Raw genomic sequence first — 24,457 nt, forward strand, 5'->3', positions numbered from 1 at the left:
CAGATACTTCTTCGTCTTTAGTGGTCTTCACTATTTTCAGATGATATGATTTTTTGTTCTATCGGGGTTTCTTATGCTTCTTCTAGTATGTTATATCCCTTTTGCATTTTCGTTCATGTTCTGATGTTCTTGTCTGGCGGTAACCCGTTTTCCTGCTTTTTTTTCTGGTTAGGAAATTAGCAGGTCAAGGGTCCGTTACCGTATGATCCTACTTGGGACTCTCTATATGATCCTTAGTTTGGGAAGTCTCGATCTCCTGAGGATATTCTAGACCTACCCTGTTTCCATATTTATTGGATAGGAATTCAGTGAACCGAACATGATGAACCTGTAAGTCTTCTCTTTTTCCCCTTGTTTTTTTTTTAAATTATTTTTGCTTCTTCTTTGTTGTCTTTTTCGCTCTTGACAACCTCGTCTTTAGGATGTTGTCATTGCTCTAATCCATAAGATGTATTATTGTTGATGGTGGATTTTCGAGAAAGGCTAAAATCGTAAAATCATGATACTGCATGTTTCTGACACGGCTTCAGAAATGTATGTGAAACTCATATTTTATGATTCGTGAACCATTTCACGATCTCTAACTGAGAGAACATCCTCTCAGATCTATGATGAATATGTTATTTGTAAAGCCTCTCAGCTGAGCTTTTCGACACTTCGCATATTTCATCAGCACCTCTACATAGAATCGAAACGATTGGACGGATCCTAGACATTGCATGCTAGTATATAGAGCGTTGACATCTTCAGGACGTCACACTGTTTGTTCCCTGACTATGTAGAGAGAATGTGTATAGAATCTCTTACTGATTGGACGGCTCCTAGACATATTGCATGCTAGTATAGAGCGCTAACGTCTTCAGGATGTCATACTGTTCTCTGACTATACACTACCAATATTCAGAACGAGTATGATGCTTCCATCATCTCACACCTCGATTCTCGAATAGGTTAACTCTAGCATGACATTCATCAACTGAATTCCTAGAAAATAATCTATTTTATCTCAGTACTCCGTTCCATGGTTGATCCTCAGCTGGATTCCATGGATTACTAATAGATAATCATCTTATCTCATTACTCCGTTCCATGGATGATCCTCAGATGGATTCCATGGATTGGTAATAGACACTCAATTTATTTTATTACTCTGTTTCATGACTGATTCTCAGCTGAATTTCATGAATTAGTAATAAATATTCACTGATCGGGCATCTAGGCCACCACCGAGTAAGCCCCGAGAAAGTGGTGTGAGTATACTTAGCCATAATGCACGAACGAGCACCCGAAAGCACGAACGAGTAATCAAAAAATATGGACAAATGAGGAAACCTATGCAAAATAAGGAAAAAAAATAATATTAATAAAATAATAAAGAGGCGCCTAGGGGACCGGGACCACCGGCCGGCCGGTCATGCCGTCGTGAACGATCCGACGCCTCTTCCTTTTATTTTATCTTATTTTATTATTTTTCCTAATCTCATGAAAACTCCTTCATTCGAGCAAACTTCCTCGTTTGAGCAAAACTCTTAGTTTCTCCATATTTCCCTCACATAATGAAAAAATAATAAAAAATAGGAAAGAGTGTCACGGGACCGGGCCTATTAGCCGGCCAGCCATGCCCTAGCCGTGACCGGTCCCACACCCTATAATCCCTTATTTTATTATTATTATTACCATCTCATGAAACTCCTTCGTTTGAGCAAAAACCCTGGTTTTTCATATTTTCTCAAATATTGCTCAAACCGTCAAAAGCCAAAAAAGTCAAATGGCCACATGACCGACTAGGCTTCTCATGGCAAATATTACTAAAATATTGATCGCACGAGCAAAATCGAGAGTTTCAGTCAAGATCAAACTCTTCTGAAAATCCAAAATATTACTCGAACGCGCGTCAGAAAATATCAAAATTCTCAAAATTGAGACACGGACAATATGGTGACATGTGCATGCCACCTTGACCGACCAAGATCGGACCTTAGGCTTGCAGAAGCCGGTCCCACATCCTATTAATGATTTTGATCTAATTAATCTTCTACGGTTCGTATTGAGTTCAAACTCTTTCCAACCAACTTGGAACTTGTTCAATCGACCACCAGCTGGTCCCATGACCACAAAGGGCTGGTTTCATACCCCTTAGTCGGTCTCTCATCTCTCCATAATTAGGTTTTACCACCTAACGCTCAGAAGAGCACTATTTTAATAAATGATTAAACCAGCATTTAATCATCTTTTCACCAACTGGTCTTAAAAGGACTTTGGTGCATGCTCATTCGAGCACCTGGGCGCTACATGGTGGGTCCATCATCCCATGTAGCCGGTCTCTCTCTCACTCAGTGATTGACTTTCAGTAGATCATCAATTGATCAACAATCGATTAAAATTAGGGTTTCGAACCAAATGCTCTGCAAATCACAATTCTGAGCAAGTTCAAGCACTAATAATTTTATGTTGACCCAGCAATCAACATCTTGGTTAATTATATAATATACGGTCCAGCTATCAATATTTTAATTAATATTTTATTTGGTCCGATTGCCAATAATTAATGAATCGAGCAATATTCGCTTAAACTAGCAATATTTATTTTGCTCATCTATCAACTATCAACATTTGAGAATCATATTGATCCAGCAATCAATATTCTAATTTATACTTAATGTGTGGTCATGCTACCAACATTTTGCCCGACTGAGCAACATGGTTCGAACGGATGACCATCCAATATTCCTGATCCACTTTGTCATTCGATCATGATATATTAGATCAAGGATGAGCATTCTGTATAATTCAACAATATCTTTGATTTCTCGTCGTCCATCTGTCAAATAAATGGGTTGTTCCCTCTTTTCATTTCACCCATGGACTACAGTCTCAGCTCCTGGTCGTGCACACCAAATTCATGAGGTGATGCTTATATATCTTGAAAAGGCTCGTATTATATTACAGAGTCGTCGTTGGATTTAGGTGACGGCCTAGGGCCTCCGATCTTCAGGGGGTCATATTTGTAGAAATTTGTATATGTACTCTAAGAAAAATCAACCATAAAAAGACAGATTGAATCCAAAACAAAGCATTGAGATATGTGTCTACATTGACAGAAACTACAACTGGTAATCTCATCAAGGTAACGAAGGAATCATTGTCGATTTTGGTGTTACCATAAGGATTGATGACCAGAAAAAAATTAGGAACAAATGGACAAATCCCACAATTTCAGAATGTCGCTTGGAAAATGAATGCAACGCACGTCCAATTTTGCATCCCAAACTGTGACATAGTCGAATATGGGAGATAACACTTGCCGCGAAAATGGCAAATACATACAAGTACTACATAACCTTACACAACGGGCATTTTAAGGGCTGGTGGTGATGGCGGCAATGGTGGTGGTTGAGGTGGTGCTAATGGCGGCGCTGTCGGCGTTGGTGGTGACGGAGGTGACAAAGGAATTATTGTCAGTTTTGGTGGTGGTCGTGGTCGTGGTGACAAAGGAATCACTGTCCGTTTTGGGGTGGTGGTGGTGGAGATGACAAAGGAATCATTGATGGTTTTGGTGGTGGTATTGGCGGTGGTTCTGGTGGTCGCAGAGATGAGGAAGGAATCATTGACGGTTTTGGCGGTGGTGGTGGCGGCGGAGGTGGTGGTGATGGTAGTGGTGGCGGAGGTGACGAAGGAATCATTGTCAGCTTTGGTGTAATCAAAAGGGTTAGGGTTGATGATGAGTCAAAATTAGTAACGGTGGCTGCGGAACAAGAAACAGAAGAACTATGGAGGAGTTCAAATGTTCCGGTTCCAATATTATAGGCAAAACAGCAGCCCATCACTTACAAAAATCACACCATTTCGGTCCACTGGGTTGAAAAATTTGAGCATGCCACCAATTTTTTCGGGTGATTTGTAATCCTGCATTACAATATTTTTGTGCACCGATTGCCAACCCCATCTTCCATTTTTGCAACCATCCTGGAGCATCCAAACACTGAGAAAAGAGTACATGAATCGTGTCCGTGATGGCCAAAATAGATGGAACCTTCCGACTCACCAAAAAACCCATCAAGCTGCTTATTTAAAGGCCAATAAGCCGGCAATTCAATCCTATAGTCATAACAAATGTTGAGATCATAAGCTCTGATGATATGTTTATTGTTCGCGTAAGCTCTGAGGATATGCATATTGCTTCTGCCTTCTTCATCGGTCCAATACAAGACCCCATTGCGGATAATCATATCACTATAACGTGTAAACAAACCTTTATTACCTCTAATTGTATAAATTTTCCAGTCACCTGTTTCCGAAGAGAAGATCTGGAAGATGAAGTAATCAGGATGGATATTTATGAAAATTCAGATACAAGTCTAGTATCTCCAATATTTCCAGTTGCCTGCCTATGGCGACGAGGAAGTGAGACATGTTGATTAGTTAGCGGATTACATACATAGTAACGCCTCCAACGACGTGTTGAATACAGAACTAAACCATTATTGCACGAAGCTAAATGGTGTACGCTGCCGCATATGGATGGATCTTTGAGAAGATTAAAACAAAATCCATTACGACTTTCACGGTGAAATTTTTGGGAGGACGGAGTTTGAAATAATCGGAGATGAGATACTGGTGATAGATTCAAAATGCTAGTAATATTCTTAAATACCTTGTTCAAGAGTGTTGCATCAGAGAGAAGGTTAATCCATAACTTCGATACACACCTGAATCTGAACGTATATTTGTATGGAAGACGAAGAAAGATGTCATGGAAGACATCCCTTGGTAAATCGACAGAATCTTCAGTGCTGGAATTCAATGTCGAACTCATTGTAATTGAATCCTTGCTTGAGAAGAATCAAGGACCGACTGTTTTATGAACTCATTTATTTTACATATGGTTTACATAAATCTACAGATTAATTCATGTACACATGTCCGGAGACGTGCTATCAACAATAATCGACAGAAGAAGCCGGTCATTTACACGTCCTCTCTGCAAGCGTGCTACCAAGTTACTAACTGCTCTGTGAGGGTATAACTGATACTCCACGCATGTGTATCCTGGAGGACGACAGGACACTGCAAGGTTTGAAAAACGGGTCACGGCTCAGGTCACCGGCACTAGGTGTGACCAAGGTTCGAAAAACGGGTCACGGCCCAGGTTACAGGTACTAGGCGTGACCGTTATAACGTGTTTTGACGGGTGTGAGCACGTTTTGGGTCAAAAACGCGTTATATAGGAATAAAACGCGTTTTTTTGACGTTTTTTTTAAAATAACGGGTGTGATAACGGTTAAATAAGAAAAATAAATAATTTGTGATCTGAATTTCCTATGTAACGGTAATTACAGCTGTGAAAACGATTACAACGGGTCTAAATAACGTTGTTACTACGTTTTTTCATTTTTTTTTGGTTTAATTTATTTATTTGATTTTTTATTTATTTGTTTATGGGTTTTTAACATACAAATTTATGGATATCTAGTAAAATTCACAACCCTAAGTCTATGACTTATAACAATGCATTGTAGTTATCGTCTACCGACAATATTTATACACGCATACTATCACTATCCACTTGATATGTTCAAGTTGTCACTCGAATAGTTCAATGCATTCCCCAATATTTCAATAATGCATATTCGGATTCAAAAGCAGACAAAACTTTGTTGTCAAATAATACTCCTAGGCTCTTAGCTACTTGCTACAAGACTAACCAACAAGGAATGCAACAGGAAGAGAGTCAGAGACTAGCTAGAGAAAAAGAGAGTGAGAGAGGGAAGTCAGGGAGTCGATTTATCTTTTTCTTTTGCATTTGGAGGTGTGTAAAGTATATGCTACATGTGGTCTGTACTTTAGAGCTCAGACTCAAAAGTTAAAGAAATAAAACAAAAAAAAAAGTAAAAAGAGTAGTTGGTTTCATGATCAAAGACATAGCTAGCCTGTGCTTATATACGCATGCAACGATATTCCAAATGTTTCAAGAATATTTCGATTTGCTAGCTATTATGTCTTCTTTCCCAAAGGAATGCTTTAAAAGGACAAGAAGAGAATTGAAATGAAATCAATACCTCTGGTTCTCTGGTTCTCTGGTTCTTTGCTCAAAGGAATGCTTTACATTTTGAATTTCTCAAATACAAGTTTAAGAGGTAATATTCATAATTAAATAGTCCATCAACTTGAATCAGTTGGCACGTAAAAAATCATTGTTTCTTTATAAAAAAAATGTCATGATGAATTGATGTATGGTATGTTTGTATTCCTGTTCTCAATCATGAAAAAATGAGAGGCTACACGATCCTTAATTTCAACTTTTAATATTCAAGTTGAGTAAATGACTAATGCAACTTGTGATTTCTAATTATAATGCTAGTCTAACCATTTTTATATTGATGGAATATGTCCACTTAACTTGTATTTATATATGTCACTTATTGCTATGTGAAATTTCCTACTTACAGAATATAATGGAAGGATCAACATCTGCAAAACGAGATGTTTTTCATGCATATTGTACTGTAATGAGTGATGGTAAAAAGTTGAAGTGTATTTTTTGTGAAAAAGAAGTGTCTGCGGGAATTTCGCGTTTCAAAATGCATTTGGCACAACAAAGAGGTACAATTACTCCCTGCATGCATGTGCCACCTGAGATTAAAAATTTAGCAAAAGTATGGGTGCAAGACAGAAACAAAGCAAAACGGCAACGAGTACCAGAAACTGAATATGAAGATACAGAAATTCAAGATATGTATGAAAATGAACCGTGGAACCCTGTGCATGATATAGATGAAGAAGAACAAGCGCCGGTAACACAAAAGAAAATGGGCGGGTTATCGAAGTTGAATAACCTTTTTGGACGAAAAAGTAAGAATACTAATGCCGGAGAAGGTACATCACAGCGTCCACAGGCCTCTATGGACATACCTAGTTCTTCAATGCGTACACCACACCAAGCACCTAGGATGTCTGTAGATATGGGAGGACAATATAATACTAATAGGGATTCTCAACCTATCATGGTGAATTTTTGGAGAAGTAAAACATGCCGGGAAAAAGTTGATTCTTCTGTTGGACGTTTTTTCTATGCTAATGATATTCCCTTCAATGTAGCCAACTCAACTCAGTACCACGAGGCATTCAATGCAGTTGCAAATTTCGGAAAATCATACAGAGCTCCGTCTTCCTATAAGTTGTCGAACCCATTATTAAGGCAGGAAAAACAAAGGATTCAGAAGGATGTGGTGTCGGTCCAACGAAATTATTGGAGAGAATATGGGTGTACACTCATGTCAGATGGTTGGAAAAACAAAAATAACCATACGATTGTAAACTTCTTAGTTTACAGTGGCCATGGGACAGCATTTTTGAAAAGCGTTGACATCGAACATAATCGGTTGACAGCAGAGTATTTGATGAGTTTTTTCAGACCGGTTATAGAAGATATTGGTCCGACAAATATTGTTCCAATAGTAACTGATCAAGGATCCCAATTCAAAGCCGCAGGTAACTATTACAACTTAATTTAATTACAGTTGTTTATTTTTATATATTATTAATTCATTTCTCATTTTGTTTTAATAGGTATGAGATTGGCCATAGAGTATGGTACATTTTTTTGGGTACCTTGTGCAGCTCATGTGTTGGATTTAATGTTGGAAGATACTGAAAAGTTCCCCTTTGTTAAAGGTGTGATTTTAGAAGCTAGAAAAATCAGTAAATTTATTTATAATCATGGTTGGGTTATTGCTAGATTCAGACAACATTCTGGGGGACGCAATCTATTGCGCCCTGGCTTAACAAGGTTTGCGACAAATTTTATCGCAATCAAAAGTATCATTGATCAACGTAATGCAATCGAGAGTCTTTTTGTAGACCAAGAATTTGTGAACTCGCCAGAAGGAAAAACTCGTACGGCTAAAGATGTGAAAAACATTATTTTGAATGAGATGTTTTGGCACACATACCAAAATGCATGCATGATGGTTGGTCCTTTATTGAAAATGATCTGTTTCTTGGATTCAGATAAACCTACCATGGGTTATTTGTTTCATGCACTTGTTACATGTGTGGAAACTATAGAAAGGGGTTTGGGTAAAACTCGAAATAATTCTATTGTAGGTGTGATTAACCGACGATGAAAAGATCAGTTGAGTTCTCCTCTTCATGCTGCAGCGCATTTTCTGAATCCATATTATATCTACAACCCAGCATCCAATCTCATCAACAATGAAATTTCTCAGCCCCAAATTTGTCTCAGTGAAGTTATATCAAAAATGATTAGTAGCCCTCAAGAACAAGCGACATGCATGCTAGAGGTGTGAATTTTTATTAACAATTAATTTCGTAATTATATGAATTTCTATTCACAGTTTTTGATATTTTTAGGCGGGAAGAATGCAAATGATGCAAGGCCAATTTGCATCACCATCAACAAGATTGGCTGCTCTGCAAGGTGATCCTGTAAGCTGGTGGTTGTCATACGATGCTCAGTTTCCATCACTCCAGAGGATCGCGGTAAAGATACTAAGCCAGACAAACACATCGTCTGGATCCGAGAGGAATTGGAGTGTGTTTGAAAGAATTCACACCAAACTACGCAACCGTTTAGTTTCGTCAAGAATAAACGATTTGGTATATGTTCAGTACAATTTAAGATTGGAGCAGCAAAGAGTTCAAGGTAAAGCAAAGCGACATAACATCGATGTCCACGATGTTCATAGCCTGCTGACAGATGAAAATATGCTTGATTGGATAGCAGGGGATGATGAAACACCAGTTTTACCTCAGGAAGAACATTGGTTAAATGAATTGGAAGAGGAATCAGCTAATAATCCAGAGCCTCTCCCTCCACCATACGAATGGCATGATCCAGAAGTTGAAATCTCATATCAAAGGTTGCCAGTGAGTAACTTTGTTTATGACTTTGGTAACCTAACATTTGGAGACAATACACAAGGTCATGAAAATGAAATCCCATATACAATTCTCATTACACTGAAGATCGTCCAGAAGAAGATACCCGAGGAATTAATGAAGAGTATAATTCCAATATTAATATCAATAATGAAGTAGATAATCGTAATGATAATGAGGAAGAAGACTATGGTTATGAAGATGACGATATTGTTAACTACGACAGCCAAATGCATTACGCGAACCAATATGAGGCGGAGGAAGAGGAGGAGGAATCAACTGAGAATCGTCGAGAAAACAGAAAATACTTGAATAAGTCGAAAAAAAATGCCGGTACAAGTTGGTTTGTCTAAGTTTAAAATTTCAAGCACTACTGTCACTAGGTTACTTATTGTAAGTTTATAAAATTTGAAGTGTTTAATGATTATTTATGAAATTTTAGTTGTAAGTTTGAAATTAAAAATTGTATAAGAATTTTTCCAACTCAAATTTTTTTTCCTTAAAAACGGGTTTAACCGGTATGAAAATACGGTGTAAAAAACGTGTGTTAAAATGTTATTTAGAAGAAAAAAACTGAAATATTAATTTTAGAAAAACGGTAATCACAGGTGTGAAAACGGTTATAACGGGTCTAAATAATGCCATTTTTTCCTATTTATCGGTGTTATTTAGGTAAGCGTGTTGGTGAGCCTCACGGGCACAGTATATGGACGTGAGCGTTATAACGGACGTTTTTTCGGAAAAAACGGCCGTTTTTCAAACCTTGGGTGTGACCGTTATAATGCGTTTTGACAGGTGTGAGCGCGTTTTGACAGGTGTGAGCACGTTTTGGCAAAAAACGTGTTGTATATTAAAAAACCACGTTTTTTGGACGTTTTTTAAAAATAACGGGCGTTGTAACGGTTAAATAGAAAATAAAAAAAAATTATGATCTGAAATTCCTATGTAACGGTTATAACGTGCGTGAAAACGTTTTAACGAGTCTAAAAAACGTTGTCACTAGGTTTTTTTTCTTTTTTAATACTCCTTTCGTCCCTAAATAGATGACCTATTAATTTTTAAATTTTGTCTCACTAATAGATGACCTATATCATTAAGAAATGGGATATTTCTAACACTACCATTTTAATTGATTATTGTTAGTATAAGAAATATGTATAATTCGATGGTCATGTTTATATTCCTTACATAGGTGTTTTAAAATGCTTTTCACTATACAATTTACGAAAGTTTGATAAAATTCGTGAATAATGGTTCTGGACGACGTGTCAAAATGCATGCATAATGATTGGTCATTTATTGAAAATGATTCGTTTTTTGGACTCAAACAAACCCACCAAGGGTTGTTTGTTCCATGCACTTGCTACATGTATGGAAACTATACAAATGGGTTTGGGATCAAATCGAAATGCTTCTATCGTGGGTGTAATAAAGAAATGATGGAACAGTCAATTGAGTTCTCCTCTTCATGTTGCGACGTATTTTCTCAATCCTTATTACATCTTTAACCCAACAACTAATCTCATCAATAATGAAATTTCTGAGCCCCAAATTTGTCTTGAAGTTATATCAAAAATGGTTAGTGGCCCGCAAGAACAAGCAAAATGCATGCTTACTATCTCCAAATATGTTTAATTAAGTAATTTGAATTTTTAGTAACAATTGTACTTTTCTTTGTAGGCGGGAAGAATGTGAATGATGCAAGGTCAATTTGCATCACCATCAACACGTATTGCAGCTCAACATGGTGATCATGTAAGTTGGTGGTTATCTTATGGTGTATCCATCCCTCCAGAAGATTGCAGTAAAGATATTAAGTCAAACAAATACATCGTCTGGATTAGAGAGGAAATGGAGTGTGTTTGAAAGAATCCACACCAAACTACGCAATCGTTTACTTTCATCGAGAATAAATGATCTGGTGTATGTCCAGTACAATTTGAAGTTGGAGCAACAAAGAATTAAAGGTAAAGCAATGCGACATAACATTGATATTCACGACGTTCATAGTCTACTGAGGGATGACAATATGCTTGACTAGATAGCGGGGGAAGACGAAACACCGGTTTCACCTCAAGAAGAACAATGATTAAATATGCTGGAAGAGGAATCCGTTAATAATCCAGAGCATGTCCCTCTACCATACAATTGGCATGATCCTGAAGTTGAAATCCCGTACGAAAGGTTACCAGTGAGTGACTTTCTTTATGACTTTTGTAATCTTTCATTTGGAGAAAATACACAAGGTTATCAAAATGTAAATCCAACATATGATTCTCATTACACTTCCGATCGCTCTGACCATGGTGTTCAACAAATGAACGAAGGATATAATTCTAATATTGATAACAATAATGAAGTAGGTAACAATGATGATGAAAGTGAAGGAGGTTATAATGATGAAAACGAAGGAGGTTATGATGATGATACTTATGCAAACGAAGATAGCTAGTACCCCACGACGATGACTATGATGTGGAAAGGAACCGCCGAAAAAAATGAAGAATACATGAATAAATAAATAAAAAGGCGGTGGTCGTAGTTGGTTCGCGTAGCTTTTTAAATGATGAACACTAATTTAACAATTCTATGTTTTTTAAATTTGAAGTTTTTAATCATGTAGTTACTTTCCTTGTATCATTAAAAAAAAAATTAAATCGAAGTTTTAAGCTTTCAATCCAGATAAAGAAAAAAACTCAAAAAAAAATGGTAAGAAAGTTATTTACACGATTATAACGTGCGTGATAACGGGAAAACAGTTCTAAAAAACGCACGTCAAAATGTTATTTAGAAAAACAAAACATTCAAACTAATTTTAGAAAAACGATTATAACGTGTATGAAAACTGAAAAACGGTCCTAAAAAACTGCCGTTATTTTCTATTTATCGGCATTATAAAGACACGGGTTCAGGAATCCTCACGACCACGGTATATGGGTGTGACCGTTTTAACGGTCGTTTTTCCGGTAAAAACGGGTGTTTTTCAAACCTCCGGACACTGTAAGGTTACAAAAAAAGAATTAAAAAAAATAATAATTTGTGAACCGAAAACTTACTTTATACCACCCACCACCGGGGGGTATTTTTATAAGATCCTGAAAATACGAGTACAATGTATACAACTACAAGGCAAGTAGATCAAGAAAACATTTGCAAGGCAACCAACGTGAGCACATCTTACAACAGCTGGATGAGAAAAACAGACTAACAACGTTCATGCATTGGTCTCATCTTGTAAGAGGATCTCATAGATGTCTGTTCTCAGATGGATTTCTTTATCGCGCATAACCTCTTGAAGATCTGACAGCTCCTTCACGGTTAGGATGGAGTTTAACTTGAGAAACCCATCAAGCCATAGCTTTTTCGACCTGGCCAACAAAGATCAAGCAAGATCAAGTTACAAGACTCACACAAACATATGGCAGCTGCTTGTGATGTTATTTATCAAGATGAAGTTCGGGAATCAAACACCTGTGGTTCGCATATACTTGAAAAACAGAACTTCCACACAAACTTTTTTCAAATTCTGTACTTGATAAAGGTCATTGCAACGGGGCAAGATCAAGAGATAAAGGTACTTGATAAAGGTCACAGAATAAGAGATACTAGAAACACAACTTCATTGGAGAGAAATATGAAGATGTAGAAAGAGCACTTACCATGGGCAAGCATGAATAGCTCTGAAGAAAACCCGTTTAGCTGCAGAAGGGTTACACACAACATCCAACTCATAAGCAATATAGCACCGCCACAATATTACCGAGTGTTCCAACTTATCATTTGCTAATGCCCTTTCAAACAGTGCATGGATTCTATGCCGAGAACCTTCTTTGTCCAACTCATATGAAACCGCAAAGAGCCAAGCAATAACAGATGGTCTCCTGTAAGTATATTAGTATAGGACATACGAGTACTAAGTTTCAGTGTAGGAATACATACAGATACAGTGGACTGTAAAAGGAAAGTTAAAAAAGATAATATTCCATAACTCAGAAAACAGAGTAATGAAAGAGAAAATCAGTCAATCGAATCTCAAAAGTGGTAATGTTAAATCTTATGACACAATTAAAAAGGAAATCTTACTTCTGACAGTATTCATCAAACATTCTCCGGAGTTTGACTGGTACTGTATAAAGACAACCAATCTCTACCAAAGATGTAAAGAGCTTTGAATTGTAAGGATATATCTGCAAGCCCTGCAAAGTAGAATCCCATACATTTGAGAGTTTCAACTGACTGTAGTATTTCTGCATCATCTTTATATAGTAGTTGAGCAAAGATTCGAGCTGTAAACTCTGGCCCCTCCGTTCTGAGGATAAAGAACACTACTTCGTCAGTCTGATACTAAGGCATTCAAAAAACAACTTCAGTTTAGCTTTTAACACAATTTAAGAAGTATGTTTTAAAACTAGGAAGTGAAGAATTAGACATTATTCTTTTCTAACATGGTCATTGAGACAAGCATACAAAAGAAAGAGACATAGATCCTTATCCATAAATAAACAAAGCCAGAACCCTTATATAATAGAGCTTCTCTATATTTGCAAATACAGCGTTAGCTTATCAAATGGGACAGAAAATTGCACAACAAAAGTGGACCGCTGGCAGTCCAGGTAATAGCTACAAGTTGGACTAAAAAGAGAGTATGCACTTGTTTACCACAATTCACCAGAAAGAAAGATGAGATCTATCATGGATTGTAAGTTGGGTTTAAGGGGTACCATTTACTTTATCTATATTTGTTTACAATTGTTAATCCTTCGTTAATCAAATTTTGTGTTTTCAAGGAAAGTCGGATCTTAAAGCACATACATATGGTACCCTAAACCAAAAAAATGCACCTTCAAATGACCGAAAAAGTTACCTAATACAAAAGAGTACTCAAGTGAAAATCGTAATTACTAAATGGACGCATCATAAGCGCAAGCAATCAAATTAAATTACCTGGAAGCACCATGGAAAAAGCTTCCTCTATAACTCCAATACCTGCAGCCCAGCCGGTAGTTATCTCTTCAAACAAAGCAGCAGCACATATAAGAGCAATAGACTCATCTTTAATATTTCCACGTGCCCACATTGGTCGTAATGTTCTAATGAATTCTTTAAATCCTTGGTGTGCTTTCAGCAACTGTACTTGTGATGGTTGACATTGGTATGTACTGTATTTCACACCACTTCCAAAGCAAGATAAAATGTGAACTGCACGTTGTGAACAGGTTCCTGAGCCACTGGTGAAATTGGCAAGCTCCATTTCTGCATACCAGAAGTACAAGAGAGGCACATTCCTCCGAAGATCCTGCCCATTGGTTTGAAGTGTACAGTGATATCAATTACAGGCAGGATGCATTAATTAAATAGAGAGCAAATATAATTAAGACTGCATATGCCCACAACAATACTAGAACAATCTGATGAGAAATAGAGTCAACGCGGAAATTGAGAGTGCACTAGTACAGTTGTTTTGACAATCACTAATGCTCAATTGCAATATTCAGCTCAGAAACAGGTACCACGAGTTTGAATTACATGGATCAAATGTTAAAAAATTATGGATAGGACCGAGTCTATGATAGGTGAACCACAAGAGGATTTGGTGTTGGATTAACACGGTGGCACCAAAACACTAAAACAATGGTTCCTCCTATTCGGTCACAGTACACCAACAAGTGTTGAAAGCTTACCAGGGGAAGTCCTTCAACAGAGGATAACGCCATGTCAAAAACCTTTCTTGCAAGATCAATATTCCCATAAGCAGCCTCACGTCGCGCATACAATCCACATAATAATAGATCCTAGACCAAAAAATATTGAACATATTACAAAGGAGTAATAGTGACTCCAGATTGCTGACTATTTGGAAAAGAAAAGCTTCAGAGGAAAAACATTCTATCTTTTCTAATAATTTATCTTCTTCTCTGTCTTATTTATTTGCCAAAGTTCCCTATGGCACGACACACATAGCAAACTCGAGAAAAATATATAAGCCGTTCTTCAAATTGCTTATATATATAACGTTTTATTTCTGCTGTATAGCTTCGTATTATACGCCGCATATTATGATATAAAAGGAAGGTTGATTTAGTCCATTATTGAATGTTAACAAGATAACATACCTGCCGATCATTTTTCAGAAGAACCTTAGCTAACGTCCGAGATGGTGTGACGGACAGTGGACACGAATTCATTTTTGTAGTAAATAGTTCTTCAGCAACAAGAGCAGCTTCTTCCAAGAGGTGGTTACGTGGAAAAACATTCAAACAGAGTAAAATTGCATTTCGAAGAAACTTCATCATGTTAGTTCTTTTAACCTCATCATTCGAAAATTCCAAAAGACACTCCAGAGCGGAATTACTGGAACTGCTCTGCGTCTTGGTCACCACTTGACGTACACATCTCAAATTATCTAAGATTGAATCCGCCAATGTCTCTAAGCTAAGGGTGCTCTCGATCCAACTTGGACTATTGGTGCATGTCCTGCCACAAAAAACAAAATAAGGTATTAAAAACCCACATAACCTATATGAATTTGAAAGCAGGCAGACACAAAACCTCATAGACGGTGCACAGTTCAAGCATACAAGCCATGAAATAACAGATACTTTTGACCCTAGCCAATATAATAAACATCTGCATGTTTGTACACTAATAAACAAGTCAATCTGGCACATGCAGAGCCCGTGTCAGTGGACACACATGTCGTGTCGACAAGTTGGTTCGGATTTCAGATACCGGTGCTTACATTCACTTTCTAAGCACCCATTTTGCTCTTCTTTATTACAGTTATTATTTGATACATGTTGATGAAGATCCTAGTAATTTCAACAGTAGAGATGGATGTTTGGTGATCAGCCTATTTACATACTTGTTAATTATCTCACAAATGTTGAGAGAACATCATTTCTCTTACTTCTCACAATATATAAACATAATGAAAAGACGTCGTAGGTGCCTTAAAGTAGAAAATGATACACATATGCATTTAAGCATCAAAACTAGTAAAAAACAAGGAAATATAACTGTCAGCCAAGAACACATAGATACATAAACTGTAAGGGGTGTTGCAGTTGTTCAATATAAAAACAGGTTACCAATCTCCATTCACAAGTTCATCACAAATCTCAGAACCGACTCTTAAACTACAGCAGATACCCAAACAGTGCTTGTTTCATAACAAGAAGCCCATGGAGGATCTACAGTAGCTTAAAGGTCTATGTATGGCAAATAAACAACAAGAATGAATCTTAATCTGTGACCTGAACTACAAGAACTAAATTCAGTTTAAGCTATCGGATAACAGCTAGCATTATATGTTGATATTGAGTATAGATTAAATACCAACCACTGAGACATCTTCCCGCCAAAAAACTCAATGAATTGAGATGCCAAAGAGAAACGAGCCTCCTCTGAGCACAAGGAAAATAGAAACTCCCTAACGTCTTCAAACAATATAGTACTCATGATTTCATCATCCCCTTCTTCGCAAGAGGCAGCCCCCACTATTTGACAATCAGAATGAGTTAAAACAATGTAAGTGAAGGGATAAGTTCAGATTTCTATTCACTTCGGCAATATGTAAAGCTGCGGCACTAAAGCATAAAATAGCAATATATGAAGGGCAGAGAAATCATGGACTTCAGGTCTAAAAATAAATAGCGAAAATACAGAAGAGGAAGTACCAGAATTTTCACGCGAAGGCATCCATTGCTCCCCGTCTCTTACCAGCTCCTCCTGTGACCATTTACTCCATGTAGCTGTGTCCTTAACATCGGTATCAGCATCAGTCTCAGCATCAATGCCCAGCTTTTTCAGCAAACATTCAAAATCATCATCCTGCAAACTGGTGTCAGCCTCAAAATCTTTCTCAAAGTCATCCTCACCCAGATCACCATCTTTTAAATTTTCGAGATTCTGTTTACTTTCATTTATGACTGATTGAGGCTCCGACCAACCTGTCCAACAACCTTCTTCATTTTCTCTTAAAGTCTCCTCATCCTTAATAATCTGCTGCCTTTTTTCTTCCTCTTTCTCCAACCATATGGACCACCCAAGGGCTCCATCTTCTCCAAGTCTTGCATCATTTCCACCCCAGAAATGCTCAAACAGTCTTTGCTTGCTTTGCTCAGTGAGGAGTAAAGATGGGCAGAACAAACTATACTCAATTTCAGCCTGAAATAACCCGGTTGCTAGCTCTTGATAGCCAGACTGCCACTCTAGTCTGCACAGACTAACAAAAATATCAACCACGCCAAGCTCCAGTTGGATAATAGCTGGATCTGCAGAGGATGGTTTAGCAGTTAACCTGCATGAGGACAAAACGAAAAAACATAAGAAACCGCAGCTGGAAAAAGTGATTAACCTTTCACCAACAACCACATGAGAAACAAGAAAATAATCAAAGTAAAAAGGTTGTCACTCATTGACTTAAAGAGACACAATCCATTTGGGCCTAACTACACATACTTAATATGGCTTCAAAACATCCCAGTACAATAATTTATTACACATCACCGAGAAGGAGATTACTAATGAACCTGTTTCCACTTTCCACAGATCAATCACTAATACTAATGAATCAATGATAAAAAATAAAAATAAAAAGTTCCCACAATCATATATGTACAAGGTGTTAGATTTACATAGGTATGGGTGGTTCCTGATTAATTAATCGTCTTCAAGTGGAAATCGCTTAGTCTGAGGGTAGCTTAAAGGTAAATAAGAAATCGGGTACGTGGAGAAGAAGATAAATCAAACGGCAAACAGGAGAAATCTTAGGCCTTGCGCCATCAAACCTGATAACAATCAAGATTAAAAAAGATAAAAATGCACATCCACAAAAAGGTGAAGATATTGTTAGTTTCATACTGAAAAAAGCTTTTTCTAAGAGTCAATGTTTGCAAAACCCATCATGTCGAAACATGGATTAATAAAACAAGCGCAATTCCAATACATACAAGCACTTCAGGCATGGACCCTAATATGCAAATTCTATTTAACAAACTACTCATGTATGCTTAGACTAACACATGCAGAAGCAAAATTAAATACCAATTCCTCGTATTGGAACAGAAACAGTAAATCATCATTTTTAGCAAATCTTCTTTTCGAATATCGATAATAATAGATGGACACAAAGGTTAGATTAGCAAAGTAAAATATTATAACCTAAACATCAAAGAACTGAAAAAGAAACTAAAAATGACTCAAGTGGAAGAAATAGAAGGGATGTTGATGCTTCAATATAAATAATATATAGCACTGAAGTAGAGAAAATATAGAACCTGCCTACACAGCTTGGCACATGCAGAAGATAATGCCTGGATCGCATGCCCGTACATCTTTCTCATGTTGGAAACCTTGAATCTGGAGAAATCCTCCTGAAGAACATGCAAAAACTCTCTCCATAACTTGTAACTCCCGGAATGCTGCATAAGGATCTTTTCCCATCTTTTGGTAAGGACCTCATTGCTATCCCTTCTCTGATAAGCCTTCATAAGTGACAACAATAAATCTTCGTTATCTGGATTAAGCTCAATAGCCTTCTCAAGTATACTAATCTTCTTCTCAAGTATCTGCAAACGAGCACCTTTGTGTGGTTGCTTACTAGCAACCTTATCCTGAAACTCTGCAAAAGCTATCCAAACTTTTTCATCATGGGGTGACTCCCTGGACAACTTATTGAATTCTTTTGTACGTCGTAACACTTCATCCTCCCAAGATTCTTCAAGTATCGTACTCTTTTCTTGTGATCCATCATCAGAATTTTCCGCTAAAGGAATAAACTCAGAAAATTCAGGCATCTCCGCAGTGCCAACAATTCTCATCCGTTTGAAGTCCTTGTGGCGTTCTAAAGCTGAGTATTTAGATGACCAATAACGTCCACTTGATCTTAATTTAGCATCTAAAGAATCAGCATCTGCTTCACCATTTAACAGTGAATCCCTTCTTTGATAAAAATCTCGATGTCCAGAGAATTCACCTGGATTGCTGAGCTTATATCGAGCAACATCCATTCTGCAATCACATTCGAGTCGTATAAGCATTTCTAAACCACTTGCAACAATGTAGTGCACAACCTAAATAATAATAAATGGATAAACCCTAAATCCATACCAAACTAAAATTCTTACTACAGTATTTTTTTCTGCCAAAGAACAAAAATTCAAAGAGATTAGTCCATACCTGTAAAGTGAACCGAATGCCAAATTATCAACATCACCACGAGAATCAATGTAATAATCCTTGGAGGGTTTATAATCAGAACCAGCCCAAACACGAACACCAGACTTTCTAGATTTTTCCACCGAAGATTCTTCTTTCGATCTCTTCCTCTTGCGCTTCTTATCTTTTTTCTTGTGCCTTCTCTCGTCGGAATCAGATGAAGCTGAATCTAAGAGAGCATACGAAGAAGAAAAAGAAGGTTTGGCTTCTTCTTCTTCATTTAGGTTACCTTCATCTTCTTGAATTTCTGTTCTTAGTTTTTCGCATTGAGAAGATACGGATTGGTTAATTATCGAAAGTTCGGTAGTGAAACTAGTGTTGTTTGAAAGCCATTGATAAGGATTATTAGAGGTAGTGTTGTTGTTGTTGCTCAGTGATGACGATGAATCTGAGACAGGGAAGAGAGGAAATAGTGAGGGTTTTTCTTGATTGTCTACTACATCTTCTTCATCTTCAGTTTTCATGGAGTTTTTCTCTGTAGAATCGGTAGGTATTTCCACTGTCTAGAAATTTTCTTCTCGGATGAAAAAGAAATTTGATTTTCAAAGCCCCGAAGGATTTGGTTTCTCAAAAAGTTTTGCTTCCCCCGGAAAGAAAAACGAGCTGGGACTCCAATGTAAGAGGGGGTGGTACCTCAGATTTTCCTAATTATTTGAAGCCTATTATTGGGCGTCATATTTCAATAGAGGGACTTCATATAGATTCTTAGCGACTAAAAAGTTAGTTATAGGGTGTTTAAGCTACCCTATAAAAAGTTAGTTATAGGGTGTCTTGAATGCAATAACAAATGTTTAAGCTACCCTCATCTAAAATCAAACCCTAATTCTAATTCAAAATCTGCTCATTTTCTTCTAAAACTTCATCTCCTTCATCAATCACAAATCCTTCCCTCTGTTTTTGAACCCTGATTTTGGGCATATCTAAATCTTTCTAGGCATACAAAACAATAGTCCCATCTTGGGTGACCTTATAAGAGGTACCCTATGGGTAGTTCAATTACCTATATACCCTTAATACAAAAATCTAAAATCAGTTTTCTAAAAAATCAAAATCAGTTTCTCTTACCATCTCTTCTTCTTCCTTCTCCTCTAGCCGAACTCTTCCCTCTCCTGCGAAATTTTTTTTCATAAAAATTTGATCGTCGATTAAACTCAACCATATAATGACTCGTACAAAGAAAAGCAGGGACTAGGCAAACCAAATCGTCTTCTAATCCATCAATTGAAGAAGAAGAACCAATGGAAGATGAAGGTGTAGAAACTGAAAATCAACCACCAATTGAACCATAAATTGAACCAACTGCATCTCCAACTCCGGAAATGAGGATAAGAAAGCAAGTTTTACAAACCCAATCTCCTATTTGTTGTTTTTCATTGATTAAATGACGGTTACAGTGTTGGGTTCGGCTCAAAATTGAGTTGCGTTTTTAGCCGACTGTTCTTCACAAAAGCTTCCTGTAAGTGTATATGAACAGTTCGGCATGAAATTTCATGAAATTTCAAGCCGAACCTAGTCACAGATAGAGATGCATAGGGGTTCGGCGTATTCGATAATCACAATATGTGCCGAACCTAGCACATTTACGAGGTTCGGTTATTACGATATTCTCAATATGTGCCGAACCAATAACAATATTTTAACCCAAAAAATAACAAATTGATGTTCGGCTCATACGATTTTCGAAATATAAGCCGAACCAGTAATTATTTTTTCCCCGAGCTATTCAGGATGTTATTCGGCTTACTATGAAACTTTCATATAAGCCGAACTAGTGTCTAGCAAAAGGGTTGGAATTGAAAATTATAGGTTCGGCGGATGCAGTAAACAGATTCAGTGAGCCGAACCGTTCATCAATTGGTAGATTCGGCTCATAGATGTGAGTCGAACCTCAACCTGTTTCGCCGAACCTTGATCCAAAAAATCATCTAAACAACCTTTATAATTCTGAAAATTATCTTAATCACTAAACAAAATATTTAATCACTAATCAATATTACTAACACTAATACGTAAAGGGCAGATTTGCCATTAAAAAATTTTGGGTTAAGGGGTAATCTGATTTTGCTATTTCACAACCTTTTTTTGTCTTTATGCAGTATGCCTAGTAATATTTCAGTATGCCCAGGGTTCCTTTTTTTCTATTGAAATGGTTTCATCATCAGAAAATGGGCTATATAACCAAAAAGGTATAATTCCTGGGTCAAATGGACGGGTAAGCTTTCCGTCTGGGTCAAATGGCCAAAAGAATCTTTTAGTTGAAATGGACACAACTACCCTGCCACGTCCACCAAAACCTTAACACGTTCTCCTTCTCTCTTCAATAAAACCACCAATGCTTTCATCTTCATCTTCTCTCAAACCAGATGAGAACCAAATTCCTCCACCGTCTACCATCCCACCGGAACCACCATCAACAACATAATCTTCTTCCACCTCTGTTATCAACGCCATTAATCCCATCTCCACTACCAGAAACACCAATACCACCATCGAAAGACATCAAGTTTCTCCACCACCAACATCGACACCACCACCACCATCTCTACTACCAGAAAACACCAACGCCGTCGACAACATCGTGTTTATCCAACACCGTCATCGACGCCGCCACCACCACCACCGTCCATAAAGAAATTTCTGATGCCCTAATTCAAAATTCTCAAATTCACAATTTGAGAATTGAAATATCCAAAAAAGGGTTTTGTGTTAATTGAAATATATGCTCAAATTGGTAAGCTTCAGACCCTAATTGTCTTTGGTTACATTGAAAATAGTTTAGTTCATCGTGTTTATATGTTTATCTTGATTGGTATTGGAAATGGGTTCATCATGTACTCAATTGGGGTGGATACGATTTCGTCTAGCTTTAAACTGGGATGAACTTGGTTTCACCCTATCTTAATTGATTGAATTTGGTTAGATGAAAGTGGTTAGATCTAGATTTAAGCTCTGTAAAATCTAGTTTGAAGTTGATTGAATTTGGTTTGGATGAAACTGGTTTCATCCTGTTTTGGGTTGAGCTGAAATTGTGTTGAAATTGTTTTGGTTTGGATGAAACTGGTTTTGGGTTGAACTGAAATTGTTTTCATCCAAGTTTAAACAAGGATGAAACTGGTTTCATATACGTTTACCCTATGTAAAAACTAGTTTGAGATTAACTGAATTTTGTTTGGATGAAACTGATTTCATCTTGTTTTGGGTTGAGCTGAAATTGTTTTCGTCTAAGTTTAAACAAGGATGAAACTAGTTTCATCATGTGTATTCATTGAAAGAAACCTTTTACATCCTATATTTTTTCATCTAAGTTTAAACAAGGATGAAACTAGTTTCATCATGTGTATTCATTGAAAGAAACCTTTTTACATCCTATATTATTACACGTTGAAATCAGTTTCATCATGTATTATATAAACTTAAAGTTGTGGTTCTGTTATAAGTTCCAGCAGTGGTCATTTCAGGTGCACAAAGACCACCAAACAAACCTTTTTCGCTTATATTATAGATTGTTGCAGGAAGCAATAGCAAGCGGAGTGCTGAATTAAGATCCAAGAATAGGCATGAAGTGAACGTGGATGGTGAATAAAGTAGAAGCAGTATGCATGATGTGAACGTGGCTAGCAAAAGTCGGAGAAAAGGGAAAATAAATGAAGTTTATAATGTATGCAATTGCTGGAAGTTGAATGATAACTAAAATCGTTGATGTCATCAGGTTGTTTAGCAAATAGGTCTCTACAAAAGCCTATTGATGTAGTTTAAACTTAAGTTTGTTGCTTGTAAAACTTTCTTTGCATTGATTTATAAATCAAGATTCATCTATGGATGCATGAATCTTAATTGCAAGTCAATTAAATATGTAATGTTGTTACTTAAACTAGCATATACTTCCAGTTGTAAATAATTTAAAATGATCTTTTCTCAGAATATGCAGGTATTTTTTTGCCAGAATATGCATGATGAAACTGGTTGCATCTTGGCAAAAAAAAATTTGTGAGTATGTGCAGGATGGGTATGTTTTTTTTTCTTCAGCATATGCAGGATGAAACCAGTTTCATCCTGGTTTAATCTGTGTTGTTCCTGAACTCATTCAAGTTTTAGCATAAAAAAATGAAGAGTATCTGCAATTGAACATGAGTCAGTAGAATGCATAACCATAGAAAGAACTTGAAAATTCAAAGCATCTGTAAGAAGTATATGAATAGAGTTAATGTTATTATTCAGTTAAATACATAGAGAAAAACTAATCCATATGCCGCTTACAACTTCAGTACAACTTTTCAATAATAACATCATTCCAAACATATTTTTATTTCACGTTCAATCATCACCTGCACCTCAACCTATCTGCTCCATCAAGCACAAACATCTACATTCCAGCCAATTCAAACTGAACTCAGTTAATATAGAAAACCCCAGTTCCGTCTTAACCATTAAACCACTTCTCCCTTAACATATTTGCATAACTACCAACTGCAATTTCTACTCTGACCATCTCATCACTGCTCCTCCCCGAACTGGCATAAAACCAGTCACATTGCCTACTATCGGACAACACCAACTCATCTGCAATGTCCTGAGTTACCTGCAACTTACAAGCACACACATAATCCATTCATTCATTCTGCACTACCAGAACAACCAAAATCCAACACAACTCAGGGTCAGATTCAATCACTTTCATGCTTCAACCAATTCTTGCAATTCTGCATCTCCATACTCGGACCAAAACCAAATCTGAATGCAACCCATTCTCTTAATCTTTATCAGCATCAGATCCCCTCGCTCTCATATCCATGATCGCTGCATCAGAGTACAACTTCATTACAAGCTCATGGCATTTCAGCTGCATACCATCTTCTTTACTAGCCATTTGCTCAGCTTAACTGTAACTTCATCTCACCCAGGCCACTTGAAGCACTATCAACACTAACATCATAGCTTTCTTTCCTTGGCACCAACATACCAACCCTGCATTCTTCGTAACTCATCTCAGCTACAACAATATCAATCAGCAACAACACTTCTATCTTATCCATTTCCATGCTAACCACCATACTCAGTTTTTAATCTAATGTAGTCGACTAATATTGCAGTAGGCATGCTCTTCGCTAAGGTAATCCAAGAATTTAGAAACTAGTTTGCATCTGGTTAAATGTATAGTCACACAAAGAATTTGGAAATTGGGAGCCATCTACAACATACATAAACAACAAAAATATGAAACTGGATGTCATTCAGTGGAAATTGGGAGCCATCTACTACATGTACAACGTTTGATCAGTTAAATACAAAAACAGAACAAACACACAAAACATTGATGAGTAAATACAAGATATACCTG

At 37.1% G+C, this 24,457-nt stretch overlaps 1 protein-coding gene across 1 annotated transcript; it reads right to left on the minus strand.

The window, feature by feature from the left end:
* Positions 1–11,921: 11,921 nt before the first annotated feature.
* On the minus strand, positions 11,922–19,760 carry LOC113298345 (protein NRDE2 homolog). Its single transcript, XM_026547065.1, has 10 exons — positions 19,081–19,760; positions 18,184–18,912; positions 16,578–17,200; positions 16,241–16,397; positions 15,015–15,375; positions 14,583–14,693; positions 13,846–14,197; positions 12,985–13,210; positions 12,561–12,782; positions 11,922–12,269 (listed from the first exon to the last, which is right to left on the minus strand). The coding sequence occupies exons 1-10, from the start codon at positions 19,581–19,583 to the stop codon at positions 12,116–12,118; spliced, it is 3,438 nt and encodes a 1,145-aa protein (XP_026402850.1). The 5' UTR covers positions 19,584–19,760; the 3' UTR covers positions 11,922–12,115.
* Between the last annotated feature and the right edge of the window lie 4,697 nt (positions 19,761–24,457).

Source organism: Papaver somniferum, chromosome 7 (genome assembly GCF_003573695.1).
Source record: "Papaver somniferum cultivar HN1 chromosome 7, ASM357369v1, whole genome shotgun sequence".
NCBI lineage: Eukaryota > Viridiplantae > Streptophyta > Magnoliopsida > Ranunculales > Papaveraceae > Papaver > Papaver somniferum.